Genomic DNA, 27,492 nt, shown 5'->3' with positions numbered 1-27,492 from the left:
CTTTTTAACCATTTTATCTGTATTATGCTTGACGGTTGGCGAACGTGATTTCGAAACTTCGAAACCTCTGCAGAGGATGAGGGATGAGGCGCCAAATTAAGCACCTGCATACTGGGTGCACAGGTACTCGCTCATCATTCTGCATTCTATCTACCGATTCTCCGGCTGATAGAAACAATAGAAGCATGCACGTAGTGGGTAATGGAAGCGTGATGTTACACGTAAGGTTTGCCTGCCAAGTGTGGTGGCATGTTGCACGTGCCGCAGGGTAGGACTGCGGATAATTTCGACCACTTGGGGATCTTTTGACGTGCGCCGGAAATCTCCGACACACGGTGCTGGAAGCAATGTTTACCTCCCCCACATTGTTACCGCCCTCGGCATTGGTAGCACAAAATATTTTGTCCTTTTTTGGCTGACTTACCATCCCAAGTACGCAACGAGGGAGGTTTCGTTTTTACAGTTTTCGTTTGTGTTGTTCATTTATTGACTTAAAAAACTCTCAAACTTTAACACGTATCCTCCTGCGAAACTACTTTGCTCTGCGGCGGCGGCTTGTCATGCCTCATCACCACTCATCACAGTCTGTGCACAGGGGGATACGATGATATTTAGGTGTAGGCGTCTGTTCCCGTGCGCGTTATCCGTAGAAGCTGAAAACAGGAAATTGTTTTGATTTCTCGGCATTACTTTTCGTTGTTGGAGGCATGCACTGTAAAAACTGACGTTGTTTATCTTGTTCTATATTGAATCGGACTGAATCATTGTATGTACCAGGTAATAGTGGAATGATTGTTTCCATGAAGTTGTGGGTTGTACCGTGTAAGCCGTGTAATCGTCAGTGTACTACCCGTAAAGAAACTGGTTGACATATTTTACCGAAGAACACTGATCAAAAGCAGGACGTAAGCATAGCTGCTGTAACACGCAGTAACAAGTATGTGAGCAACACTCCCGCTTGTGCTTGAGGAGGAGCAAGAACGACAACATGAGGATCTTCCCCTGCCGTCTGTATCAGTATCTCTTCAAACTTAAGGCAGCGGTACCCACAAAGTGATTACATGTCATTATTCTCACTGGTATTACGGCTTTAGACCGTGAGATCGGAGCGCGTGGTCGCATAAATGAAGATTGCTTGCAAGCAACGCCCACCTGGCTGTCGTGCCGTTCACAGATGCAAGACAATTCTGCTTCGAATTTGCATGCCTTTTAATTAGCACACACATAAGTAATTAACACATACCTTTTAATCGAGCTTGTTGTCTGACCTGTAAAAGTAGTGCACTGGGTGTCGCACAGGTATCAAAGCAGACCTAAAGCATGCCTGGAGATCCTCCAAAAGTTACTGGGCTTTCTCCAGTAGAAGGTCCTCCAGGAACCAAAGTGACCATTCGCGGAGAAAACCTTGGGTTAAGCCAAAGTGACATCGTTAGTAAGTTTGCAACTTAAATTTGGCGAACATCTGCTGTAGCTCTTGAGGTTTTGTGCTTCACAGGCCTCACAATATGTGGTGCGGACTGTTCAATTTATGCTGAGTGGAAGTCTTCGAGCAAGATTGTGGCACGAACTAGAGCTTGTACAGGCCGCGGGGAAGTCATCGTCACCACTAAATCTGGTGGTCGAGGAACCTGTACTGTCCAGTTCAAGGGAATCTTGGAAGTCATAGGTAATGCAATGGTATATTTTGTAATTTTTTTGTAATTCCATATTTGCTTACCACCGCCACCACCACCCATGTGACATATCTCTCAACCTACTTTTCTTTATGGTAGTTTACACACTCTATTGCCAGCAAAAGAAACTTGCATATTTTTTCAGACCATTAAACTTTTCTTTCTTCCTTGCATGCTTGAATTTATAACAGTACGAATGTGGTTGCTTATAATTAGGGAATGACTTTTTCGGGTTAAATCCCTCTCAGATTCGGGGGGTAAAAATCGGGCGCTATTTCTAAATCTGTAATTCGGGGAGAAATCGGGCGATAATTGTGCCTTTGGGTGTTATCGGCTGTTTTTGTTTCTCCTCTTCTCTATCAAGTCCTTTCCTAATCTCTTTCTCTCTCTTTTTTTTTGTGTGGGATCGTGATCTACCAGCGGTAATCCCCGAAGGCATAGACAGTGTTGACACACATGGGTGTATTGCTGGGAACGTAAGTGACCCAATCTTGCATGTGTTACATGTGGTGACCTTTGTTTGTCTTCAGTGGAAACATCACTTGAGGATATCACAGTGACTGGAATTCGGGGAGATATCGGGTTTAACCCGAATTGGTCGGAGGTCAGTTCGGGGGGGGGGAATAACCGGGCGGAATCGGGTTTAACCGAAAAAGTCACTCCCTACTTATAATGCGTATCACATTTTACTTGAGTAGCCTGTGTCCTCTGGTGTATAACGTCCATTGAACTTTTTTTTTTTTTTCGGCACATAACGTCACTTGCTTGTAAACATAATAAATGATGCCTTTGAATTGACCACGTGTGAGAGTCCAATCAAAGGTGCATGTTATCAGTATGTGAGCATGAAGGTGTAGAGCTTGTTAAGACCAAACAAAATGAGAAAGCAAAAAAAAAGTATGAGACGAACAGTGTTGAGCTAGCAACTGGTTTATTCAACAAAGCTAGCCTGGAAAGCTCCTTGACGTAAAGGCGACCTCCTGCTAGCATTGTAGAACTATAGCGCAACAATTTCTCGATCGAGGTGAAAAGGCTGTTTCCACTTAAGGGCAGTATTCTTGGGTGGATGCTTAGGAACCCAGGAATGCAAGTGCGCCCTTAGAGTCAGCAGCATATCATGTGAGAGGGAATGGGTTCTGGAGTTACGTTGGTGGAGGCGATTGTTGAGGCACAGAGAAGTTTGGCCAGTGTATTGTTTCCCAGACGACAATGGGAGGAAATACACTATGTTGAGCATAAAGGGATTATGCAAGCGAGCTGGTCAAAACTTTTTGTAGGCAGCATACGCCCGAGCTTGAGGTGAACACAAGGGGTATGTTTGTTTGTATATCCCCTTGTCTTCACCCTGAAATTAGGGATATGCTACCTACGGATACTGAAGGATACACTATGCATCTTGTGCAGGGAACAAAAGCAAACAAACAAACAAAAAACAATACTCTGAATATTTACTTGGGACTCAACAAAGCTGGAGCAAAGTGAGGGAAGAGAGCCTGGCTGTAATACTTTGGTATCCCCATCCTAATACCAACAGGGAAGGGGTGTGCTGACAGGATGTGACGTTGTAGAGGATGACGCAATTAAACACAGAAGGACAAACGCAACACACGGCTCACAACGTCCAATTGCATACTTCAACTGAGAGGATCTGTTTGCATAATGGTCACAAATAAAATTTCAGTTTAGTTGCAGAATCTATCAGATTGTACGTCGTCTTTAAATACGCTGTACTTTTGCAGGCCCTACTGTTGAATCTGCAACATGGGTCGATGAATCGTCCCTTTTCACGGATAGCCTAGGCCGCAAGCATCCCACCTCCCCATCGCAGCTGCAACCTGATGATCCCTTGGGGATATCAGATGAATCTGCGTGAGTCATTTCTTCTAGACACTCTACAAGTTTGCATGCTTGTCATTATTCAGTAAAACCTTATTAGATCAAACTGAGCAAATTGTAATTCCCACTTAATTACAGCATTTGGTACAGTCAGAATAAATTCATTGGTTCAGTTAGACATACAGATAATTCAGAAAAATGTTGTGTTGTCTAATTACAGTTTGAGCTAACAAGGTTTCACTGTACTGTAAGGTCACAGCACCTCAGGAAAGAGAAAATTTAAATGCGGCATGTAAGTAGTGTTAGTATAGCGTTGGCTTCCTCATATTGGTTGATGGTGCAAGACAGCTGAGTACAGGTAGCATGGTAGAAGAAGAATGTTAAATTGGATGAAGCAATGCCTTCCTATGAGCGTTAATGTGAACTATAAAATTTGCATTGTGTTGCCTGACATAGCTCTAGAGGTGGGTGCAAGTTGAAAGAACTTTGCTGGGTATACTGTTAGAATGCAAGGACCTGTAACACAAAACATGTTGAGCAATATGTTTCTTTATCGTAAATTACTCCCCAGAATTGAGAACCCTCAAGTTGGTAAAATTAGTCCACGGACCACTACTGCAATATCACCATGATTATTTGTGATTTTTGCAATGCAAAAAACCGATTCGTCGGCAAACTAATTTTGTAATGATGTAAGCATGCATCTTTGAGTAGGCCAATAGGTAACACATATGACTTACGTGTACGCATAGATTGAAGTAGAGTAGAATGAGGCTGTGAGGAATAAATGCAAAACATTTAAAGTCTCCAGTATTTGAAGTAAGTGTCAGTTCTCTGTCGTGAACTTCAACATTTTCTGACCCAGGTTGTGTCTTCAATATTGCTTCCTTTTTGTTTTGTGTGTGTGTGTCTATATGTAGCATGCCTTTCTTTCTTGAGGGAGCAGCAAGCAGAATGATTGTGAGGAACAGGAAAAATATGTAGAGAGTTAAACGTAGGAGGCTGTGGGAAAGGTGAAATGCTGACCACTTCTGGATGGGGTCCCAAGGGAGCCGCTAATGTATCACAGTGTTTCACAACAGGAAAACTGTTCGAAAAATATAGAAGCGTATTTGCTTTCCATTACCCAGAAAGAAGCTTCCCGAAGATGAGCTACGTAAACTCTTCCCGGATGGTAAGTGCCCTATTTATCATTTGCACTCTAAGCATATCGTCTAGACAGCAGAACCATACTTTTCCTTTCGTAGGTTCTGGCAACCTACTCTCAGATACCTTCAATCCTACTTGGTATCTCTTGGAAAACTACAATGGAACAAGGTAGCTAATGTTTGATTGTGTTTACGAATGATAACCCAGCATATTTTTATGACCTGTGTGTATTGGCTTCTCAGTGTGTTTCCATCAATCCGTTTCACATTGTCGAAGTGGCTTCAAAAACCATTAGTGCGTGTCTGCTCTGTGGCACAGATGTGAGACATTGTTGCAAATTTCTGTGCCTATGGCATTATTGCTGTGCTATGGCCCAATCATATCTTAAGAAGCTCTCCCCATCCCCGTGTGTTTGCTATGAGACATACATAGGGCCTTGTGTTCTAGGGTAAAACCTGTTTTTATCCTCCGATTTGCATCATCATCACTTATGGTAAAAGCCCGAAAGAACCCGTAAATGAACTTGGCTAAGTGCCAGTTCAGTCGCCAATACAGGTACTGGAGAATGCTAAGCATTGGACACTTAGCACAGCTGTGCCGCGTGTTTTTAGTTTTAATTTTTATTTTTGGAAAAGCATGAGAATTTTTAACTGTGAGACGTGCTTTTCTTTTTATTTTCCACCCGATATCACCCGGTTTTACCTTATTTTATGGCTCCTGAAATAAAGCCCAATTTTCGTGCTATTTATAGAACCGATGGATACACCTTGATGCGAATGGCTTTATTGGAAAGAGTACACAAGGATACATGAAGGGGAATCGCAAAACTTTTGAAATTAGCCAATTGTTATTTCTGGGAATTGTGAACATTGTGAGACTTGTGCCTAACAAGCAAAATCAGTGTTAATCAGTGTAAAAATGTCTCAAGTGTGAAGAGGCACCACAATTACAACCACATGCACCGTTAGTAGCTCATTTTGACATTTTCGTACGTTTTTGTCCATATATTCCATATTTTCTATGTGCCCTAGCTTCAATGACTTGAAAGCCGGCCTTCTAAGCCTTCGCCGTAAGGTGGGACAACAGCAGGAGGGACCATCTTCCTTTCTGAAGTCCCACGTTAATGCTATTGTGATCTGTTTGGATGTGTTACAAGGTGATTGATAGACTACTTCACTATGTATTAGTACATGTATATCCTCTTGTACTGTGGCATGCTTGCTTAATGATTCACACTTTTGCCCTCTACATCTTACAGAACTCCAGAAGACAATGGAGAAAGATAAGCAAGAAATGGGTGCAGATCTGACGGAGAAGCTGTATAATTCAGTTGTCAGTAAGTGAATGCTGTGCTTTTGCACTTTGTGTGATTTGAGTAAAAGCCTACTGACCTCGGTGGACCAGTTGATAGCGTGTCCGCCCACTGATCTCTAGGTTGCAGCTACGTGGTGTCAGGGTACAAGTTGCTTTGGCTCGCCGTCTTCCGAGAGGGACGTTAAATACGGTGTGGCATGTACTGAGCTTTCGTCATACGTCAAAGAACACTCAGGCAGGCAAAATTAATTCGCAGACCGACCACTCTGGTGTCGCTCACGATCATAGTTGTTTTGCGATCTAGAGCCACAAATTATCAATTATCAATCAGTAAAAGTTGATAATCCCTGAAACTTGAGCAAAGAAGTAAGAGGCAAGCAAGCTGGTGTAATGAACTTGTAGCTAACATTCCCTTGAGTATGAGGAGGAGACAAGAGAGTCCGAGAGTCCCTTCCTGTCTCTTGTCTTCGTGTTGTCTTCTCCTTATGCTCAAGGAAATGTTACCTAGAAGTCCCCAAAACTTACCATGTGTGTAGGGTAAAACTTGCATTATGCCTCGTATCACTGCAAGGGTAGTCCGTGAATAAAGAAAACGAATCAGTAGAGGGTGTGCCGAGAGTTTTGGACGTTGTTTCGACAGATATGTACCTATGCAGTACGTAGTGTACATGGTGTTGTAAAGGTACTGTAAGGCACCAGACAGACATGTTATATTGGCGGTGTAGTTTAACAGCTTGTTGCTTGTAAATCCAGCACAACAAGTTATGCATGTGAGAGGAAACGCTAAATGTTTTTAATTTGCAAGTAAAATTGGGGTAAGATGTCTCTGAGCCACTTCTGTTGGGAAGTAATCCCCAATTTTTCAAGCAACAGTGACCTATGTTCCCGACATGAGCTCCGAGATTATAACGACCATGTCATAGGCACCCCTTCCTAGCGCCGCATTTGGGAGCTAGCGGTGGTGCTACTCATCGGCGCGGTTATTGCTTCCTCAATTTCTGCAATACTTTGTACTTCAGCTTACTTTAGTGTATTTTTGTACAAGCGGTGGATGTCCCATGGGAGATGCTTCCTTATAAAGTTGATTATCATCATTGTTCTACTCGTTTTCATGGGAACTGTTGCTGTCGTCTGCTACGGTAGTCATACATCCGCTTCGGCGCGTTTAAAATCAAAATTTCCATTGTCTAATCATGATGTAGATCTCACGGGCCGATGTGTAGCGCCCCTAGCGGATCGTGCGGACTGGCTCCCTATAGGGGTTGCCGATAATGACACGGTCGTTATAATCTAGTAGGTCGTGGTTCCCGACTGGGTTGCTGTTCATGATGACTACGCACCCGACACGTAGCCGACACGTAGCCAAAACATAGCTACACGTATCTTCTTTCGGTTTAGACCCAGTGGTATGCGCATGCAGTGCAGTTTTGCTGCTGTACTTGACGAGCAGTGCACAGTGTTCGACACAGTGTTGCCCATAATTTTTAATTTAAATGTAAATTTTCTAAAAAACTGAGCACAATTTGGACAAAAATTGTGACATAAAAGTAGTGAGGGAATAGATAAATTTTCTGAGATTGCAGCTCTTCTGATATATCTTAAAAAGTCTGCATGGTGACATTATGATAATTGTTATAAACGATAGTATAAAAGCGTATCTGGCAACTAGAAATGCCTGCCAGGTGCAAGCTGGTGATGTTTGACTTACGACTTTCTGGAACCCTTCTACGGGTGTTCAAGAAGAGGAAGCTGTGCAACTTACTTCCAGTTATTGTTGATGCATGTGTGATACTTATTTATACATACATCATGTTCTGCTTACAGAATCCAAAAGTGAAGCGGAAAATATTTTTGAGTCTATTTTGGCACGTAAAGACCAGGCAGACTCAACTAGGAATGCACTTGGTATTCTGCAAAAGTTCCGTTTTCTTTTCAACCTTCCAATGATGATTGAAAGGAACATCCAGAAGGTAAGCTAGAGCAGAGCTCTCCTGCGGCAGTGGACATGTGCGAATATTTGAAATTTGGAATGCTTGTTGATTATTCTGTTATTTCGATAAGGCCTTGGAACGGCATAGTGAGATTAATGAATGTCCAAAATGCTGTTCCGTGATTATGCTAAAAAAATTGTTAACATATGTGCGCTTTAGCTGCACTTCTTTGAGTAGTCAGTTTAAACTGTATCAATCACAGGTTGGTGTTTCAGTTCAGCATCCACGTGCAGTGATCGCCATAGTTGCAGTGCCCAAATGCGTCTTAACACTAACTAACTAAGTGCACCACATGCATTACGTAACAAAGCGGTGCATTGCTTACAAAAAAGAGAAAATTGTGAGGGTTTGGATACGCCCCTGATTCATGAAGATGGCCATGATGATGATGATGATGATGATGATGATGCATTTTCGGCTTCATTGCAAGAGCTTTTGCAGGAATTGCATATGGGGAGATTGTATGGCTTAAAACTGATATTTTAGATAGCTCTTATGGGGTAAGGCCATCACTTTAGCTTTATACAAGTTTCCCCTGAGCAAGCTGTAGAAACACAGAAAAATACTTCGGGAGGGGTTGTATGGGGACTTTGCATGGGAGAGAGGGATGTCCCCCTTGTTTTCCTCTTCCAAATGCACTACCAAAGGTAAAATTATTGGGGAGAAGTTTGAACACCCAGACCCCCCTGCCCCTCAACTGGCTAGGCCAGTGAACATAGTACATACAAATTGTACCAACACATAATAGTAGATGTTTGCTGCATTGAAGTGGTTTAGTTTGTTGGACATTGAGAACAATGCAGGGAATGTACATGGCTTCTCAAGTGCACAATTTGCTATTGATTCTTAATGCACTCAAATTTATCTCAGTTATTCTATGAGTACAGTCACTACTGTCATGTCCTGCTTATCTGGCCTGCTCTGTCCCTGATCGGATAACAGATTTCTGCATAAGCGAGTATAGCGTGAACCTTGCGTCTGGACCCTGGAGGTGCCTTGACAAGTGAATGTCCTTATTTGCTCGAGAAAGTTTTTCTTTTTCCTTTTTCCAAAATACTCATAGCGGTTTATACCAGCTATTGGTGTGCATATGTGTTAGCAGTCCTTTCACGTTTGGTGCACAAACAGGATAATTGCTTTGTTTGATAAGCAGCAAAAGTCTCGCTCAGTGATCCCGTGTAGACCTTCTAGGCATGGCACCCATTTCTGCACCTGAGCGATCGGGGAGTTATCCAGCAACAGGGGATTTCATCTTGCAGCATTACCTTTGGCAACTATAGTAGTATAATCTGCTGCATTCACTGGTGCTGTTGGAAGCCGTGACCTTGGTGTCTCTTAGAAATAGACTGGCGTTTTATACACAAAATCTTAGGATGTTGATCAGTCACACCTTTGATTGCTGAAAGCCCCATGCGGTGAGGCTGAGCTTGGACGACTGGATTTGGGTGACTTGCATGGGTTTCGTTAACGGGTTCACAATACCTTGAGGACATCCAGACCATTCACAGCCATCTATATCATGATACGGGTACTCGATTCCGGATAACAAAGTACATTTCTAATGGAAACGGGAACCTCATGAAGTCTTTCTCTACGTATAATGAGATTTACGGTTAACTGAATTCTGGACAAGGGGGGACACGTCAGCAGTCAGGCTTGCACAAACACAGTCGTGTGATGTTCCTGTGGGTTAGCGTCTACAGTTTTAGGTGAACAGGAGAGCTGGTGGGGTGCAGAATTTACCAAGAAATGGTACCGTATTCAACCAGTGCACCTCTTTGAGCGTGACAGAATCGCCAACACTGTGCATAAGATTTATAATACACCGTTGTTATTTCTCAACTCTGCATATGTCCTTGCACCGCTGTCATTGTGGCCGTATACCGCTTGGACTATATTCAGATGCCATATTGTTATATGTTTGCCACACAGGGTGACTACGACGTGGTCATCAATGACTATGCTCGAGCGAAATCTGTATTTGAAAATACAGAAGTAGCTGTTTTCCAAAGAGGTAAGGTCCTGTCTCATTCACTTTTACTTGGAAGTTTACTGTTTAGTTTGTAATTAACACTCTTTTAATTTGGAAAATTTAGTTTAGACAACCAAATTTGGCATTAGGAGGTTTGAGCAGTCAAATTCTTTTGCAGTGAATATTTCCATAATTTCCATAATACTCCATCGTTCACTCTTAATTGCAATTATTCCCTAAAGTTTATCAGGATGTGGAACAGAAAGTACAAAGGTTTCGGAACACACTTATGGATAGCCTGAAGCAGCTTCCTACACCTGTTGAAGATCAGAAACGTATTATCAAGTAAGCAGCACCTCTACAGTCAACATTATGTGCCATAGCAAAGTAGCTGGCCGGGGTGGATTAGCCTACAATGTTTCCACCTTGCATTTACTGCACTTGGGAGGGTTATGTAACCGGGAACTTTCGTGCCTTGCAAAATGCATGATGAAACTGCAGTAGGTAAAAGTGACATTGCAATATAAAGGGACTTACGCAAAACACTTTGTTCTATACTGGAAGGTTATCAATTAGACGTTCACTTTAGGTATCTAGTGTCTTTGGGTGCTCCTGGAAGCCCAGCTTGGGATGCCATATGCCAGAACTACAATTGGCTGGTGGATTCCATGGACACTTGCAAGCGAAGCCATATTGCTGCGTGTAAGCACTTGCGACTATTTCTTCACATACTGTTGATTCACAGGCGCCTGTCCGTCTGTGATAACTTTTGAGATAAGCTGTGAAAGGCATTACTAGACATGTACGCAGTGAAGTATTGGAAAAAGAAATTCGAAATGTGTCATGTCTATAAGAAATATCAACACTGTGGGTGACACGAACGATGTGAGGATAATGAGCTTTATAGTATTCTGGTATGGTATATGTACTTCTTGTTGTACTTGTATGTTGTTGTAGCTTGTTGCAGGTCTTATGGGCATGAAAAGCTAAACACCTGCTTGCAATCAGCTGTGTTATGAGGGATTTATATCATGTTTGCAGTGTCACAAGGTGAAAATGAGGACAAACAACAGTCATCTGATGAAAGTACACATCAGGTGAAGCTACCACAGCAAGTGCAGTTTGTAGAGGAAGTGACTGGGCTGTTCCAGAAGCATTTTCCGGACCTCTCGGATTTGGGTCAGGCATACTTTGCTGAAGGACTCTTTGTCCCACCGGTATGGCGTTTACCTCGTCAAACTGTTTCATATGTGTGTTATGATCCGTATAGTGGAACTGTTGTATGCTACACAACGAAGAAACCTTAGACTTTTCCTCCATCGTTTCATACTCTGTCATATTTGAGTTTCATCTGATGTTCCTGCAGGGCACATCAACCCATAAAACTGGTTTAGGTTAGTGTTGTATCATAGCTTTGCTGGGTGCATAATTAAAAGGAGATAAGATAATGTGATTAGAAATTGAAAGATGATGCATCGCTAAGGTCCTTCTTTTTCTGCTGCGGCAAATCCCGAATTCCACAGTAGGGAACTATGAATTCTGCATTTTTCTGCGGTAAAAGGAAAATTACCCTAGTTCAGACAGAAAATGCTCTCTGTTAGCTCTTACGGTAGAGGAGACCAAAAACTTAGTCCAAAAACTTTTGTGACTTAGCATAACAAGGTATATTATACTTTCTTCTGAGAGGGAGTGAAGTTTGTCACTGACTGTCAAATTGTACTTGCTAAGTGACTTCTCTGCATGTACAGAGTTTACTGTCACACCGAGGTGCTTGACAGCTATGGACACCAAAGCAGGGGTCAGCATTTGCATTCCACTCCAGAATCCCATAGAGTTGAGGGTTAGAGAGAGGAGTTAGAGGGTTGTTCCAGCACACAGATGGCGCCTTATCCGGTTGGCACATCTACGCTGTAACGCAAGCAGACCTGGTGCGAGCAAAGTCCGTTCATCTCGCACATAAACTGACTTAAGCGCGCGGTTTCTGCAAAATTCTGCGCAAAACCTCATATTCTGCGGCAAACCCACAATTCCGCGAATTTTCGCAGAATTGCGGAATCGCAGAAAAGGAACGGCCTTATGCATCGCCATGAAATTATAAAAAGCCTCTTCCTGGCGGGCGATGTCTGAATACAGACCTGCATCACAGACCTGTGGTGAACCTCAGGGCTCTACTACATGGAGTCAAAAATACCCCTCTCTCTTCCCAAGAAAACAAGAGACAGAGGGAGAAAGGTATACTTAGAGTCTTATGTTTTAGGGTAAACCCAGTAAAAGCCATTTTTATGCCATGATTTGCATCATAGTCACTTAGCTTTTCCACTGGGTATCTCCCGATTTTACCCTGTTTTACAGCTACCGAAATAAAACCAGATTTTTGCCTCTCGATTTTGAAACAACAACAACAACAACATAAAACTTGAAAGAAGTCCAAGGGTCTAAGTATACTCACATGGCCCTATGATGTTGATGGATAATATGCAGTGGCATGACTTCATTATTCTTTTTATGGCTCACAGAATGACACAATAACAGCCCGCAGTGATGAAGAAAAGGCCTTCAAGGTAGACAAGCTTTCAGTATTACTTCATGGTGCACTAAGGTGAAAGTAATGGACTACTCTATTGTAATTTTAGGAGATGGTTGTCCACATTGTTGCAAAGCTGTGCTGGGAAGTTCGAGTGGCATTATTACCATCATCGCACCACTCCCTAGCCAATCAGGTGGTGACGTCGGCAGCGTGGCCAGGTCAAAAGTCCAGTGAGGGTCTTGGACCTTGGCTTCCACAGTGCTTGCGCTACATTAGGTATGTACATTAGGTACATTAGGTATTAGGAAGAGCCCATATGGAGTGACCATAAATACAGAACAGATTGTACAGTATGTATACAAACACACTTAACTTTCTTTCTTCACTTTAACATAGAGACATGCAGAGGTGAAGAAGAATTGTCTGTCTCTTTTGATTTGCAGGCAGTGTTTCTCATCTCTGCTGAAGTTGGATATTCCTGAGGAAACCATACCCCAAGTTCAGCAGCTTATTTTCGACCTTAGGGTTCATTCCATGATGTGCCTTTTCAATCAGGCTGCTGAAGGTATGTTTCTGACTGTGCCAACAGGCTAATAGTGTATCCAACTTTCATTAATGCTTTAAACATCAATGTAGCAAAACCATCAGAGCTATCTCGCATGGTAGATTGCACTACACCATTCTGTACAAAATTCTGAATGTTTGCAAGAAGCATATCGTTTGTACAACATTAAGAAGAAAGAAAAAAAAACATTAGAATCAGGCTCCAGCCCGTCTAGCTAGCACAGCTTTTAAAGAAATCAGTTTCCAGTGCAACTGCATAAGTTCTGAGGTTTTCGGGTTTTACCCGATTCTTCCCCGAATTCACCCCCAATCACACATTTAGTGGTTCGGGTAAAACTCAAATTGGGGGAGGAGGGTGCTTTTTGTCGTGCAACCCAGAACCGTGACACACGATTGCAGTAGTGAGAGAGAGGGACGAGCTACCAACAGAAGGGGGAGGCACAGCAGCCGAGATGGCACGACGTCACGCCAACCTCGGTAGCTCAGTGAGCTCAAGCTTGACTGTTGTTACTTCCTCTCCCGTGCACACCGTTTCTATCAAGCGAACCGTGTTTCGTGTGTAAAGCAAAACATAGCTTCAAAATCTTGTGAAGAAGGTTCCTTTTTCTGTCATTCCAGATGTTCGCAATTTGCTCAAGTCGGAATTCTGGCGCCTAGAGAAGGATGACCACTCTGGGGGAACAACACAGCTTGTAAGTTCTACTTTCTTTGTAAAAGGTCTACAGCAGAGCAACCAGTATTCCATTGGCGAGTTTCGTATACATTTTACATCAGCATATGGAATTGGTATATCATGTGCCAGGCAAATTCAAAATGTTCCTGAACTTTTTTATCATTTTTTAGACCTGACCTTTTACTGAGCCATGTCTCAATAGTATGTGTCGGCAATGCTGCTAGAAGTACCATATTTACACGCATATTTTGTGCCATCACATAATTTGCGCACCCCTAGTTTAGCACTAAAAATGACAAGAAAACAAAAAATCGCGTAATTTGCACACCCACATTTTCTCGCGCGGATATCTGGCACGCGTGTCTCAGCGACTGTGGTGATTGCTTTTACGCCGTCAGTGCTACCGAAGTTTGTTTGATTTGCGCACACTTTCGGGTGATGGACAATACTGTCATCTGAACTACAAACAAACATGCTGTGACAAACCTTACAGCATAACATGACAAAGTTGGCGAACATAGCGTGCTTTCGGATGTCAAGTGCGACTAGCGGTGTCTTCCAGCAGCGTCTCGATGCATTTCACTTGAAAATGAGCGGTAGTGGGCTGGCATTTTGCCTCCCGACCGTCGGGGGTTGTGTGGTATTCGGGTACTTGCTTCGCGCTTGCGCAATGCAGTCATAGCGTAAATATCGTCTCTACCGAGAGCCTATCTGCCTGACATACTAAAATTTTGAAATTTTGCATCGTTTGAATATCGTAACAAACGTTCCCACGCAATTTCCCCACCCCCAACTTTTCTGACCTTTTTGGGAGAAAAAGTGCGCAAATTATGTGAGTAAATTCAGTACTACCATTCGTCTGTCCTTCGTCCTTTTTGTTGTCCCCTCGCACTGGGTTTTTTTTATCGCTTTTAACACCAAAGTTCGTTTCCTAACTTTGCTTCCATCAATGAAGGCAGTCTCGGAACGCTACTTTCGATATCATGCATAACTGAGCTTGGATTGTAGCCTCTGGCGCCGTTAGACATTTACATTTTGACTACATTTACATTTTCATGGAGCTGCTACACCACGTCTGGACGGTACCATTTGTTTATGGTGCGCTTCTCTAAAGTGGAATTTGGTTTTGCGACCCCCAGAGCGTAGAAAACGAGAAAGAGACATCCATATTTTAAAGGCGCTGAGATTGTGGAGAAGAAACACGCACAACAAGAGGGTTTTGTCATTTTTGTCTCTCCTCTACAGTCTTTGGTGATTTCGATGTTGGGAGCCACGTCTCGCTGTGGCACTCCCTGATGGGGTTTTAAATACTGAAATTCAGAAACTTTTTGAATAGGCCTCGTAGTGTGGCTGTGAAGCAGTAAAAGAGAAAAAAAGCCCCTTATATTAAGCTGATGTTTTCTTCGCACTCGCAGCCATTGATGTTTGAAAATCGTGTGATTGAAGCGTTGCAGTTAGTGCGGCAGAATGTGCTCCAATCTGGGCCAAGAGAGACTGAGGTGAGTTTGTCATCCCTTTGAGTTGGTTTTTGGCTTGCTCTTATACTTAGTAGTATGTTCTGCATCTAGGTATTCCAGCAGCTGAATGTGCAGGGTACAATCAAGCAACAGGTGCAAGCATTGCTGCAGGCATTTGTGGAGACATTGGAAAAGTGTGCTTTGAGTCCAGATCGACTCTCACCCATTATTGACTCTGCTGTGTGAGTTGCTATTTTAGTACGTATTCACTTATCGGAATTTACATGTGATGCTAGTGACTGCAAATAAAATGACTATATTTGAATGCTGATATGTACCCAAGCATATTTGTAGAGGAAAGATAGATGGCATTGAGCTTTTTTGCATAAGTGAAAGGGCTCTTTGGGAGCCATCGTCCCATCATGTGCCAACATGCTTAAAGGAGGGTTTATTTGATTTTGAGGGCTCAGGTTTAAAGCAGATACAAGGTACAAAAGTTGTCATTGTAACCAGGGTCCATTTATCTGGCTTTCACAGTGTGCAGTCCCCGGTTTGCATCGCAGGGCATGTGGCGGAATTCTGTGTGTGACAAAATTTCAAAACAGTTTGCTTTAAGCGGCGTTGCTGCTGCTGGACACACTAAGATTAATGGATCAACTCAGCATTCTCTTACATACCTACTCACTGTCGTACTTTATTGTATCGGTATTTATATGGACGTTATTGATGCATGCGTGGCAGTGGCACGGAGGTCATCTCAGCTGCCCAGAAAGCCAAGAACTGGAAGCGGAAACGCGAAGATTCATTATCAACGCCGCCCCTGGTAGGAATGCATACAAATTGCTGATCACGTGCCATCTTCTGTCAGCTTCTCTTATGCAGCTGTGAGTGTTTTAATAATAAACTAAGCTATTTTGTGTACATATTTAGGAACAGAGGTTACTAATTGTCTTGAGCAACATCACTTTCACGTCTCGAGTGGTAATCCCAAGGCTCCAAGAAAGCTTTGAACGACATGGTTACCCCGACATGTCTTCGGTTACAAAGGTAAACCAATTCAATGACACGTGATCCGCAAATCAAGATCATGAGTACTCGCACTGTGGTGACCAGTTACTATTTGTAGAGATGAGAATAAACAGGACTTCCTTCTGTCTCTGTGCAGACGATATTGAATTCTCTAGCGAACCTTGATCGCAAGCTGTTCCAAAAGCTTCTTGATGCAAAGTGTGATCCAATTGTGGGCGGAATTGAACCAAACCTTTATGCTGGAGCTTTTGACTGGAAGAATTGTCCTGTTCCTGTTGGTAAGCTTTCATAACACTCTGGTGGACTAAGACTTTACGAGATAGCACGTGATAAACCGTCGTAATGCAGTTCTTGTGTAGCTGTCGAGCTTTCGGTCTCATGCTAAATGTTGTTCAGATACTAAATACTTTGTACTCACTTGACTGCCAGTGTAAACCACCTGTTGACTTATATTTTCAGCAATCACGGGTAAGTTATTTTGTTAAGCTAAGTACAAAACTGGAATACAGTTGTTGTAGTTACCATATAACAAAAATTATTTATCTAGTGCAGGGACCTCAAATTCCAATCGAGTCGTACATTGACCTTTGACTACCGTATTTTCACGCGTATTAGCCGCACCGCAGATAAGCCGCAGGACTCGTTTGTAGATACATTTTGAAAATGTTTTTGCAGATAAGCCGCACTCGCAGATAAGCCGCGGGTAATACGACGCGACTGCTTTGTGCGCTAAACCAGTGATGCACACACAAAATCAACAGAGACGCTCAACGCTTGTCAGCGCCGTACTCCCTGCCAGCTGCCCTGTTCCCGTACTTGTCCGCGAAGTCGACGACTTTTACTTTGAAGCCGCTGTCGTGGCTGTGCCTCAGCGTTGGAGCCATGCCTCACCTCAAACTGCCGTGTCCGTGTCCACGAATGCTGCTGCTCTCGTCAAATGAGAACTGACGCTTAGCTGACCACGTTTTATCCCGATGTCAGGTGTATTGAACCCTTCCTGTGGGTCTGCCGACAAAGGAGACCGTAGGGAAGGCCATAAACCCTGTCCACATTCCGGTGTCGGCATGATGTATAACAAAGGAGGTCAGTTCTAGTGTTCTACTAAGATCGGATTGTGCCCTTGTTGCGTGTTTTTCGTGGATTGACGGGTTCGTCCACTCGAATGTGGAGTGGACCCGCCCCTGTTCGGTATTGTTCGTGCACTGGCAGGGCGGTCCTGTTCCGAAAAACATGAGGCACTGTCGGCCCTTTCGTTTAACCCGGGGTATGGGGAAAGTACCAGGGAAAAATAGTCACCAGATAAGCCGCACCCACGGATAAGCCGCAGAGCGTCCGCGAAAAAAATAAATAGCGCATAAGCCGCGGCTAATACGCGTGAAAATACGGTACATTATGGAAGGACACACAGAAAAAGAAAAAGTGGGAAAGAGATAGAGAGAGAAAATGTGCTGACCACAAAATGCCTTTGGACCTAGGAACAGTTGTGCTTATTGTGGAGCTGAATACAGTGCGTATGCAATTCATAAAAGAAAGATTCCACTTAATGTATCAAGAAAGATAAGTAGGATGCCTTCTCAAATGAGGTATCAGAGAAAAAGAAAAACATGTTCAAAGAAAATATGTAGTGCACACATGGTGTTCGGGAGCACTGCTGATCATGTCGCACAGGTCTAGAAAGTTTTAAAACATGGGTGGTTCAGAAATGAAATGTGCCGCTTCTTGATTAAATTGATGTGCTGAATTCAAATATAAAGTGAAAACAGTCAATTGGCTCCAGTTTCTATGGTACTGAAGAGGTTTCATATTATGTACTATACGTACAAGTGTATACAGTATATTGTGCAGATAACACAGGTCCCCCAATTTTAAAAAAATTGTATGGTTCAGATATGTGCCATCTCTTAAAGATGTTGATGTGCCAAATTTAAATATGACAATGAATCAATTGGCTTTGGTTTTATGCTATTTGAGAGCTTTTGTATTAGTACTACGTAAATTAATGCAGGGAATTTTAAACCTTACTTTTAAACAACATTATTTATGCAAACATAAAGCTCCAAAATATTTTTTAAAGCTTACAGTGGCAATTAAATTTTCTAGAAAATGCCAAAAGAATATTGAGAATCTCTGTACGAAACTTTGTCCACATTCACTGGCCACTTGTTCCTGTCACTGTTCAGCGGTAGACTGCAAGCATTGAGGGGTGCCACTTACCCTGAGACATTTCTTTTTGTATAGTCCCAAATATGGTGGTGAAATCACTCCCAATGCTTATCGCTCCCCTCATATGGTGGATGCTATAAACGTTATGGACTCAGTTTCGGTTCTATGTTCAGCTTTTTCTCGTGGTAGTGGTTTACGAAGCCAACTTTACGCCGATGAGGACGGATAGAGATTTGTTTTTTTCCAGACTTGGTGTCGTGTTACTGTGACGCACCTCTGTTGCAAATGCGCTCTCTATCTTGAAAATTAGAGGCAGTTAGCAAGTTTAAGCATCAATTTCAGTTTCAGCACTCCAAAGTTAGTCCAGTTCAGCTGTTCTTGTGACTGAACCAATTTGGCTGTAGACCTGTGGAATTTATACATTGTAGTATTTCGTCATTGCTTACGATTCTAACTTGGAAAACGAAATGCAAAAGCAGACTGAGGGAAGGAACTAGACGTGATTGGTTCAACTGAAAGTGGATGGTTTCAGCATTGCTACATTAAAGGGGCATTAGAATGCCCACCACGAGTTCACTTCGAATTACGTTACACGCTATGCTAATTTCGCACTTGTTGTCGTAATTCAAAACTTTGATTCCGTTACAAAGCTACAGTCAGAATTATACCGGACTCTTTCTTGCCTCAGTACTATGCAGTGAACGCCACTTCAGCTCGTGCATCGGGTATACATCGTGTGTTTTTAGTCCATGCTGCGCGGGCCATGACATGGAGCAGTTCCAGCTAAGAACATAGTGCGACTTACTAAGCGGACTGGTGTCGCTGTCCGAAGGACATGAAAATTATTGTTGTCACTAGAACATTTGTGATTACTGTTGTGGGCTACAGTTCAGTAAATTGGTATTGAAAATGCAGCAATGCGCATGATGCCGCGCATGTACAGCTTGGGACAAAAGTTTACGGAACACGGCACTGGCACATTTCTTCATCGGAGCGGCCCCCTGTTAGATATTAGGAAGAGATCGAACAAGAAACGGGTGACCGGCTATTCTGTTAATCTTTCAGTATGTGTGTCTGCTCCTTCTGGCTGCTAGGGTGTCGTCCCAATAGCGAAATGCGACACCCCAGTGTTCCGTAAACTTTTGTCCCAAGCTGTACCCAACACTACGACCGGACCCGTTCCAAATCCACACAAAGACGATAGGCATGCATGTGCTTCTCCTGCTGTCTGGTTGGATGCCACCGATCTTTGCTTCCCGATGATCCCATAGGTTGCCACCAAAGACTGCTCTGTTTTCATTGTGTTTTTTTCTGTATGGTAGCACTGTGTGAGCTAATTTTCGTTGCATTATACTAATTGAAACATGGGCTTTCATTTGAGAACAGGTTGTTTCTGCTTTTTAGTGCGCCTTTAATATGATAAGTAAAGAAATAAAAATACAGCTTGTAAATGCAAATACAGCTTCCTTCCTAATTTCGTGCAAATGACACCTGGAGGGGCTTCTCAAAGCGTGTGAGGTCTAGTTTCAGTTTACAGACATGCTCATGTGTACTTATGCTCCAAATTAAATATCGAATGATTCTGACTACAACTTGGACTTGTTGAGGTTCATGAGTGAAAAGAAGTGCTCACATAGGTACAGATGTGCTGCCAGACATGGACAGAAGCAGCATTATGCAGAAACAGTGCTTGAAAATCTTGTTTCATAGCCAATCCCTTACTGAAAATTTTTAAGACTGCAGTTTTTTCCATTCGGAAGTTAAAGGCCCTTGGGCCGCATGTTTAAGACCCCTGATCCCCTGTGTTTTTGGAGACAAAGAAAGAATACTCCTTGGATGTTATCAGCGTGTGTCACATAGGAATCTAAAGACATGTTGCATATCCTAATATCCTGATATGCTCCTTTAATATTAGCGAGTGTTAGTAGACTACTACCGGTAGCCCGGTAGGCTACCGGGCATCTACCGCACCCTATCAGCAGATAAGATTCTGAGTCGCATTCTCTGTCACTGGTTCCGGTAGGCACGGTATATTAACGGCAAAGTTATCAGCAGTCTACTAACACTCGCTATTGCTTTAAACACTGGACAAGGCCATGAAATTGGGTTTGAATAATATTCACCCACTCATCTTATTCAAGTGCCAACTAAAAGTAATCCATCTATCGTTTGAAATAACCTGTGGGCTGAAAGTGAGATTCACTTTTTGTTGTTTGCGAATAAATAGTATGTTACAATAATTGCAATGCTATGCATGTTTCTTCAAATTTGTGCGTAACATGCTGATGTTATTGCTGTTACTGCAGTTGAAAAACGTGATGAACAGGGACCATGAAATTTGGTACCATCGGTATGGGTGCATAACCGTAAGCATTACTGCCATTCATTTGGTTTCTTGGGCATTACACTGTAATTATTTTTCTAGGTTTTTATTGGCTCTTGATGGTTTCTGTTTTTTTTTTTTCTATTGGATTTTCATGGATATTGATTTGATTTTTGACAATTTTTGTTAGTTCAGTATTTCTTATTTGCTTTTGATGGTTCCTTTCACATTCTAGTAGACCAAAAATAGAAGAATTCTCTGGAATCCAACAAATTGTAAAGCAAACTGTACAGTACAGTCTGTTATCTCAGACTGATTTCCCTAGGACAACCACACAGCATGAAGATCGATCATGTAATCCTTTGAGGTTGTCAATTTCCTCAAACCTTGCATGCTAAGTCTGGGCTATGCGGCACAATGGTTGCAGTTCCAAGCAAGGCACACACTTCATTAAACACGACTCTTCAAATGCTTACTGTGCCTTCGAGTGACTCAGCTCTACACATGGGCGACCCTACACAATGTTATAAGACCATCAAGAACCAATCAAATCCCACTGAAATATACCACAGTGTAATGCTCAGGAAACCAAATTGACAGCATTTATCAGCATAAAAATAAACTGATACCAGTTTAGTACCAATTGTACTGAATTGAGCGCCCAAGCCATAACAGTATATTGCCGAAGACACAGAAGGAAATGGCATAAAACTGGAGGTTGTCCCCAGTGAACATGCACCAAGATTTGAAAAAGATGGAGTGCTCTACATGAATGAAACTAACTGAATGCTGTTAGCAGTTGTGTATCCTAGACATCAGTATTTTTCCATTGTGCCCAATTTGTTAATAAGATTAAGCTAAATAGCTAACTTTTAAAATATTAGCTTGAGGGCCCAGATATCAATTGAAAATTGTAGAGTGCCTTGAGAAACACTCAACCAAGTAAGCACGCAAAAAAAAGAAAAAAAAAGTGACAGTGTGATTCAGTTGACACCTCAGCCAGACACAAATATTTTAAAACCTAATAATTAATCTAATTAGGCACAATGAAGAAAATACTGGGGACTACGGTACACGACTACAAAAAGTGTTTAGTTGGTCTCATTCGCATAGAGTACTAAGTGTTTTTTCTTGGTGCACGTTATAGTTGGGACACCTCGTGTATAATCGATGTTGTGCTGAACTTTCATGAATACAAAATTTTTCAGGGGTGAGCCCATACATAAGAGAAGTTCTCATGAGCATGGCTGAAGTTCATGCTGAGGTAATAAGTCCTTATGGTTTTTTTCTGATAGAGCCTGAGTTTGTTATCGCACCTGAGTTTGTTATCGCACCTGTGTCACGTATGTATGTAACAAAAATTTTCTTGCAGGTGTTCTCAACATCACCATCATTGGTGGCACGTATTATGACACCCCTTGTGCAAGGCATTGTGGAAGAGATTGCACGTGTTTACGAATGCGTTGACAAGTTTACGAAGTACGGCAACATGCAGGTATGAATTTGATCATGATCGCTCCAGGGTTGCCGTATAGTACAGTATACATTGTTATCAGTTTTTTGTACAGTGCATTCAACAGAGACACACTTGAGTACATGTTAACTGAATGGTTCCACGTAGATGCTTTTAAGTCATTCACAAGTCGTAGGTGTGCAGTGCACGAAACCTACGTGACATGTCAGATGAACTTTGACGTGCACTTATATTTACTATTTGAACGCTAGTTGAAAGGTTTTCCCTATTAAGTATTCAGAATATGCATGGTTATGACTACTGAGGATGGGACATAAATCCTGCTATGAAAGGATGACCCTGATACTGGCCATAATTGCCAAGATATGGGATGGTAAAATTTGAAAATGAGTCTCCTGCAACTGTATTGCTCAGAGCATTCCATTAATACTTCAGGCTACCTTGGATTTGAGGGCTCTTGAAGAGGCTGTAGATCTCTACAGGACGCATACTGCTGGGTATGTAAGCACTCATAACAAGAGCTCTACCATTGAGTCTGTTTTCTGTTTAGGGCAGACATTATTACTAGGGCTGTGCGAGTACTCGAAATTTCGAGTTCGAGTCGAGTCGATCGCATACTCGACTCGAACTTGACTCGACAAATGATGACTCGTCAACTTTCGAGTACTCGATTTAGATCCACATTAAGCCGCGATCGCTGTCGCAATTCCGCCATCTTTTCACTATTAGCTACGGCTAACCTCGGCTTGGCTACAGACTGAGTAGTGACTATGCACGACTGGCTATTAATGGCAAACCGGCATCAACTGGCTACTGCTGGCCATGGATACAGTGGCTAGAAGGAGAAGTGTGCCGGGCGCCATATACACGCCATGCGATAGGGAAGCGCAAACCGCAATGACAAATTCTGGCGTCGCAGAGGGCGCTGCAACCACTAGGCGAGTCGGGTCGCGGGAAGCAGACGCTTACTTGTCAACTCAACGTGTGATGTTTCGAGCATTTGTTTGTTCAATTTGTGTCTCTTTGAGCGCTTTTGTGTGTCACTTAGCGAAGTCCGGGTATCCAGTCTTCACGACATGGCCCATGCCACCGTGAGGACGAACATGAGGTCCTCCTGTTCCGACCACCGAAAGAAACTATCCGCAGAGAAGAGTAGACGCGTAACGTAAAGCGCGGATAAAGGACTAACAATTGATTGCGTTGTGTGTGAACGGTAATTCGAGGAAGGGTATACCATGAGGATTCTTCGGCACATCATTGCCGACGAAAACGTCGAAATTCTGAGGGACAGGTCGCTGCTAACGGACGATACCATTCCAACCCTGTTCCGGACGTGCCGAAGTATTTCACGAAGAAAGTGCACCCATCAAAATAAACCTGGGTTCTGGTGCGCAGGTGCACAACTTCAACCCGTTGTGCATCAACAGTGATGGAAACGGTTTTGCAATCTCTGTCAACGTACAGCACATGAAAGAATGGTCAATGACATGACGCATCAGGAAAAAATCAAATGGAATTCCGTGTCCAAAATTCCCTTTTTGCTACACACAGATTTAGTCTGAACTGGTTACAAAACGGAAAAATTGCCGTATAAAAGCTGTATGCAGTGTGCTTTATACAGAATTTGATAAGGGCTGGTTAGAAAGGTTAAGAATTCCTGTTAAGAAAATGTAAACAGTGCGCATAATAAACCCTGTACGCACCTTTATTCAGGTTTCTGTCTGCTAGATTGGCAACGAATAGGCTGGATAGGCCATGATTATAAGAGCTATATATAAACTAAGAGATCATTTTCATAAGCCGCACAGATCCAAGAAAGTGAGTTCACCAGCTGCTTCGACGTCTACTATATCCTGGCCATGGACTGGTCAAGCTCATTTCAGTGCTGGAAGCAGCATTTACGTTATATTTTTCCACTCAGAAGCTCTACGCCCGCAGTACCTTTGACTTTATGCAAGTCCTTGACCAATCTAAAGCTTGAACAAATTGGCTGTGACGTGCACTGCAATGAACTGATTAGACGTGTTCTTCAGATCTTTTTAGTCACACGACTGCATTCTCTTACAAAGTCTCTTTTTTTTCTTTCTCTCTCATATTTTCTTGAATAAGATGAATGTGTCAAAAAGAGAGCGACGGAAGCATTTGAAAATACGATTGAACGGAAATCAAGGAGATGTTTCCGTTCATTCGTACATGTATACACCAGCTCGCTTGTACCCTCACTTATGTTCAACGAAAATACGCTATTTTTGCTTGAAAATATGCCATTTGAAAATATTCGCTATGACGTTTCGATAAAATGTAAATGTGTTCAGTACTGTACCCATCATGGCTCTATTTTTTTCTTCTTTCTTTGTTTAAAAATTGCGCATGCTCGTGTTCTCGTAGTTATCGCTGCATAATTAAGAGGACATGAATCAAGCACCAACAAGATTCCTTTTCAAGCTAACGTGAAATCCTCGGGTTTAGTGCCGAACTCCGCAACTTTCCACGTCGGGGCCCTTCGGGAGGTAACTCGCCTACTGCGACCAGCGCCACCTGGACCTTTCATTGCAGTTTTGTGCGCTTATTTCCCGGCGCCCGGCACACTTCTCCTTCTAGCCACTGTACCATGGAGGCGTCTCGCGCGCGGAAGCGTGTCCGACATGGGAGGAGCGCACTTCGTAGTTTCGTTTCTTCGGCTGGAGAGTCTGTTCCGGTTCTACTAGTTGATAAAACTCAGAGATGCCTGACAAGAGTGAACAAAGTGCATCTGCACACAACCGAAAAGGGCTGGAAGCCTTGCGTAGGACTACGAAAATTTCCGGTGCGAACGCTTCCTTACCGCGCCCATAGAGAGTCGATCACCGGTGATCGACGCTTTATGAGCGGCGCTACTCGGCCCCTAAAGTAGATTTGAACAAGTGGTCGCATTTGTTAGATACTATAAACACTACAGAATGAGTTCCATTTTCACTCGTATCTTTTCTTTGTGGTAGTGATTTATGAAGTTGGCCCTGTGCCAAGGAGGCAGTGTGGAGATTCTATCGTGGTTGCGGCGTCGCGTTCCCGCGGCAGACCTCTTTCGCAAACGCGCAATACTCGCATTTGAAGCATATTTGAATTAGATTTCGTTTGTTACAACGCAAATAACAACTCTAAAGGTGTTAGACAATCAGATTTTTGTCCCACATGTGTGGGCATGTATATAACTTGCACTATTGCTGTTCTTCCTGTTTCAAAACCAACCGGGACGAATGGAAGAGTGGTGAAATAGCAATAAGTGGTACAACAGGAAAGTTGAGCCTGAAACTAATGTTTTCAGCGGAAATTACGATGTTAATTTCCGTTTTACTCCTTCAATGAACTCTGTCACTCAGTTACATGAACAACATGCAGTGTTAACGTTATTTTCCACAACTCATTAACTTCTTAATCCAAAGGGTTGATATTTTCAGGTATTATTTCTAAACAAAATACAGAAACCGACACTGAAGATTTTTGTTTAAGTCTTCGTATACGCTTCCGTATTATTTATAACAAAGATTGCCGCGTTTTGTATATTTTAGAACTTGTAGATTGATATTTCTGTTCAAAATACAGACACATCTTCATGAGGTTTCTGCTGTTACACCAATTTTTTGGTGTCCCAAAGTCAATTTTAGGAGTACATGGATAGCTTTGCTTATGAAACTCACATCATTCGATAGGGCATTCATTTGGCTACATTTTCCTATATAGCAACATATTTTGAAGTGATACTGTCAGCGATAAAAAAAAATTTGTCAAACCACCGAAAAATGTGCTAAACCGCACGTTGTAGAAAGACCAGTTTTCCTACCCATAACTTTTAAATCTTTTATGGTTGCAATATTCATACGTCGTACGTCGTCGTCGTCATACGTCGTAGTGTGTCGTAGTGTTAGCATTGCTGCTAACAATTCTCATTTAGCAATGCTGTCCTTAGGTGGCACATTGTTTTCATAAAGCTCTTATAATCTTCATTCATTTCATCTTTTGTTAACTGTAGCACAAAAGAACATTTTTAAGGGGAAGTTAGCCAAAAAGTGGTGCTACAGCAGCTTGAAATTTTATATCTATCTTCCTGTTTCTACACAATACCTATCATTTAATGGAACGCCAACTACACGAACTCGACTCGATACTCGAAACAGGGATTTGATATTACTTGAACTCGACTCGAACTCGAAAATTTTGCTACTCGCACAGCCCTAATTATTACACAGTGCTGATAATTTCTGGTGGTCATCTTTATCTCATAGCCTCTTGTGTGTTGCAGAAAGTATTTCTCTGTGTGTCGAAGCAAGCTGGACCCATTTGCTACAGCGAAAGACAAAGAGTGAGTCATAGACTTCACTTCCTAAGTCCATTACTAGACCAGTTTTTGTCTCACCAAAGCCAATAACTGTACGATGCTCCAGTGTGTCCCTCGACCTAGATGCGCTTTACTTTAATAGTTTTCTACCTCACTTTAATAACGCAGCAGAGTGCTAAAGGTTGCATAATTGACACAATGCTTTGTTGATGTTGAATGATTATGTGCGCTAGCAAAGGGGGGAATGTTGCAAACATGTGCCGAAATTCGTTCTGGGTTGTAGGTTGACCTTAGGAAGTCTATAAATTTCTCGTGCAATATTTATTGCTTGTTGCCAGGAGTCTGCGTGCTTGTTACGAGGTATTGCTTCTATCTCGCAGATTAGTCGACGAACTGCTCAAGAAGTTCCAGAGCCAGATGAGGTTGCAGCTGCTTTGTTTTAAGGAGAATGTTGTGTGTGTATAAAGTCTGGTGATGTTGGCTACCAAGTAGCTTAGCTTAAGTTATGAACCTCACAGTGATTGATTTGTTCAAACTGTTTGAGAACAGGAAAATGACAAATAAAGAATATTTTACAATATGTACGAAAGACAAATGGAGTTCTAGTTTGCCCTTTCAGTTCTGCTGTGCTGTATGCAGTTGTGGTTTCTGTGCTTCTTGTATATCAAAACCACAGGTGCGACAGCCAGTTGTCTCATGACATAAAGCCAGGAATTATTGTTATCAGATGCGGTAGCCCTGTGGTTCTCAAACTTTATTGCTCCCTGCACCCTTTCTGCCATTCATCAAAGCATTAGCTCCCCCCTCCCATATTGACCCAAAAGTAATACACACATACAAATTGAAAGTATTTTATTGTTTTTCTGAGTTTCTTGAAACTGTTGTTTGTTGAGCATGACCCTGCCGGCTTGATAGCCCTTCCAGTACGGTGTGCACCTAGGAGCTGCCATGATATGTCCTTGAGACATTCCTGGTGAGGGAGATGTCCTACGAATAATATGGCTATGCTTGCATTGCGTGCATGGGCTGATT

General features: G+C 42.5%; 1 protein-coding gene across 4 annotated transcripts; it reads left to right on the top strand.

Annotated features, from left to right (window-relative positions):
* Positions 1 to 101: 101 nt before the first annotated feature.
* Positions 102 to 27,055, top strand: LOC135378313 (exocyst complex component 2-like). Of its 4 annotated transcripts, none has more exons than XM_064611314.1 (27): positions 102 to 123; positions 1,300 to 1,432; positions 1,496 to 1,666; positions 3,413 to 3,542; positions 4,640 to 4,683; positions 4,757 to 4,826; positions 5,690 to 5,814; positions 5,917 to 5,994; positions 7,797 to 7,942; positions 9,896 to 9,977; positions 10,178 to 10,280; positions 10,525 to 10,637; positions 10,977 to 11,152; positions 12,452 to 12,496; positions 12,569 to 12,738; positions 12,906 to 13,027; positions 13,645 to 13,718; positions 15,115 to 15,198; positions 15,268 to 15,398; positions 15,898 to 15,979; positions 16,087 to 16,203; positions 16,322 to 16,463; positions 21,880 to 21,935; positions 22,044 to 22,166; positions 22,581 to 22,642; positions 26,425 to 26,484; positions 26,841 to 27,055. In XM_064611314.1, exons 2-27 carry the CDS (start codon positions 1,321 to 1,323, stop codon positions 26,923 to 26,925), a joined length of 2,703 nt encoding a protein of 900 aa, XP_064467384.1. In that variant the 5' UTR covers positions 102 to 123; positions 1,300 to 1,320; the 3' UTR covers positions 26,926 to 27,055. The 4 variants fall into 4 exon arrangements, with proteins under 4 accessions (XP_064467384.1, XP_064467382.1, XP_064467381.1 ...); XM_064611312.1 differs by lacking the exon at positions 102 to 123 and adding an exon at positions 357 to 432; XM_064611311.1 differs by lacking the exon at positions 102 to 123 and adding an exon at positions 579 to 777.
* Positions 27,056 to 27,492: the final 437 nt, after the last annotated feature.

The sequence above is a fragment of the Ornithodoros turicata genome, chromosome 1, assembly GCF_037126465.1.
Source record: "Ornithodoros turicata isolate Travis chromosome 1, ASM3712646v1, whole genome shotgun sequence".
NCBI lineage: Eukaryota > Metazoa > Arthropoda > Arachnida > Ixodida > Argasidae > Ornithodoros > Ornithodoros turicata.
Note: the sequence above shows the minus strand (reverse complement) of the source record. Positions and strands in the feature narration are given on the sequence as shown.

What these genes read in the sequence shown, in the direction of transcription:
- LOC135378313 (XM_064611314.1), top strand. Translation starts at nt 1,321, where the DNA reads ATGCCTGGAGATCCTCCAAAAGTTACTGGGCTTTCTCCAGTAGAAGGT. An exon ending in CTGGGCCAAGAGAGACTGAG is followed by an intron (nt 15,199 to 15,267) that starts GTGAGTTTGTCA and finishes TTCTGCATCTAG; the next exon opens with GTATTCCAGCAGCTGAATGT. An exon ending in TGGCTGAAGTTCATGCTGAG is followed by an intron (nt 21,936 to 22,043) that starts GTAATAAGTCCT and finishes ATTTTCTTGCAG; the next exon opens with GTGTTCTCAACATCACCATC.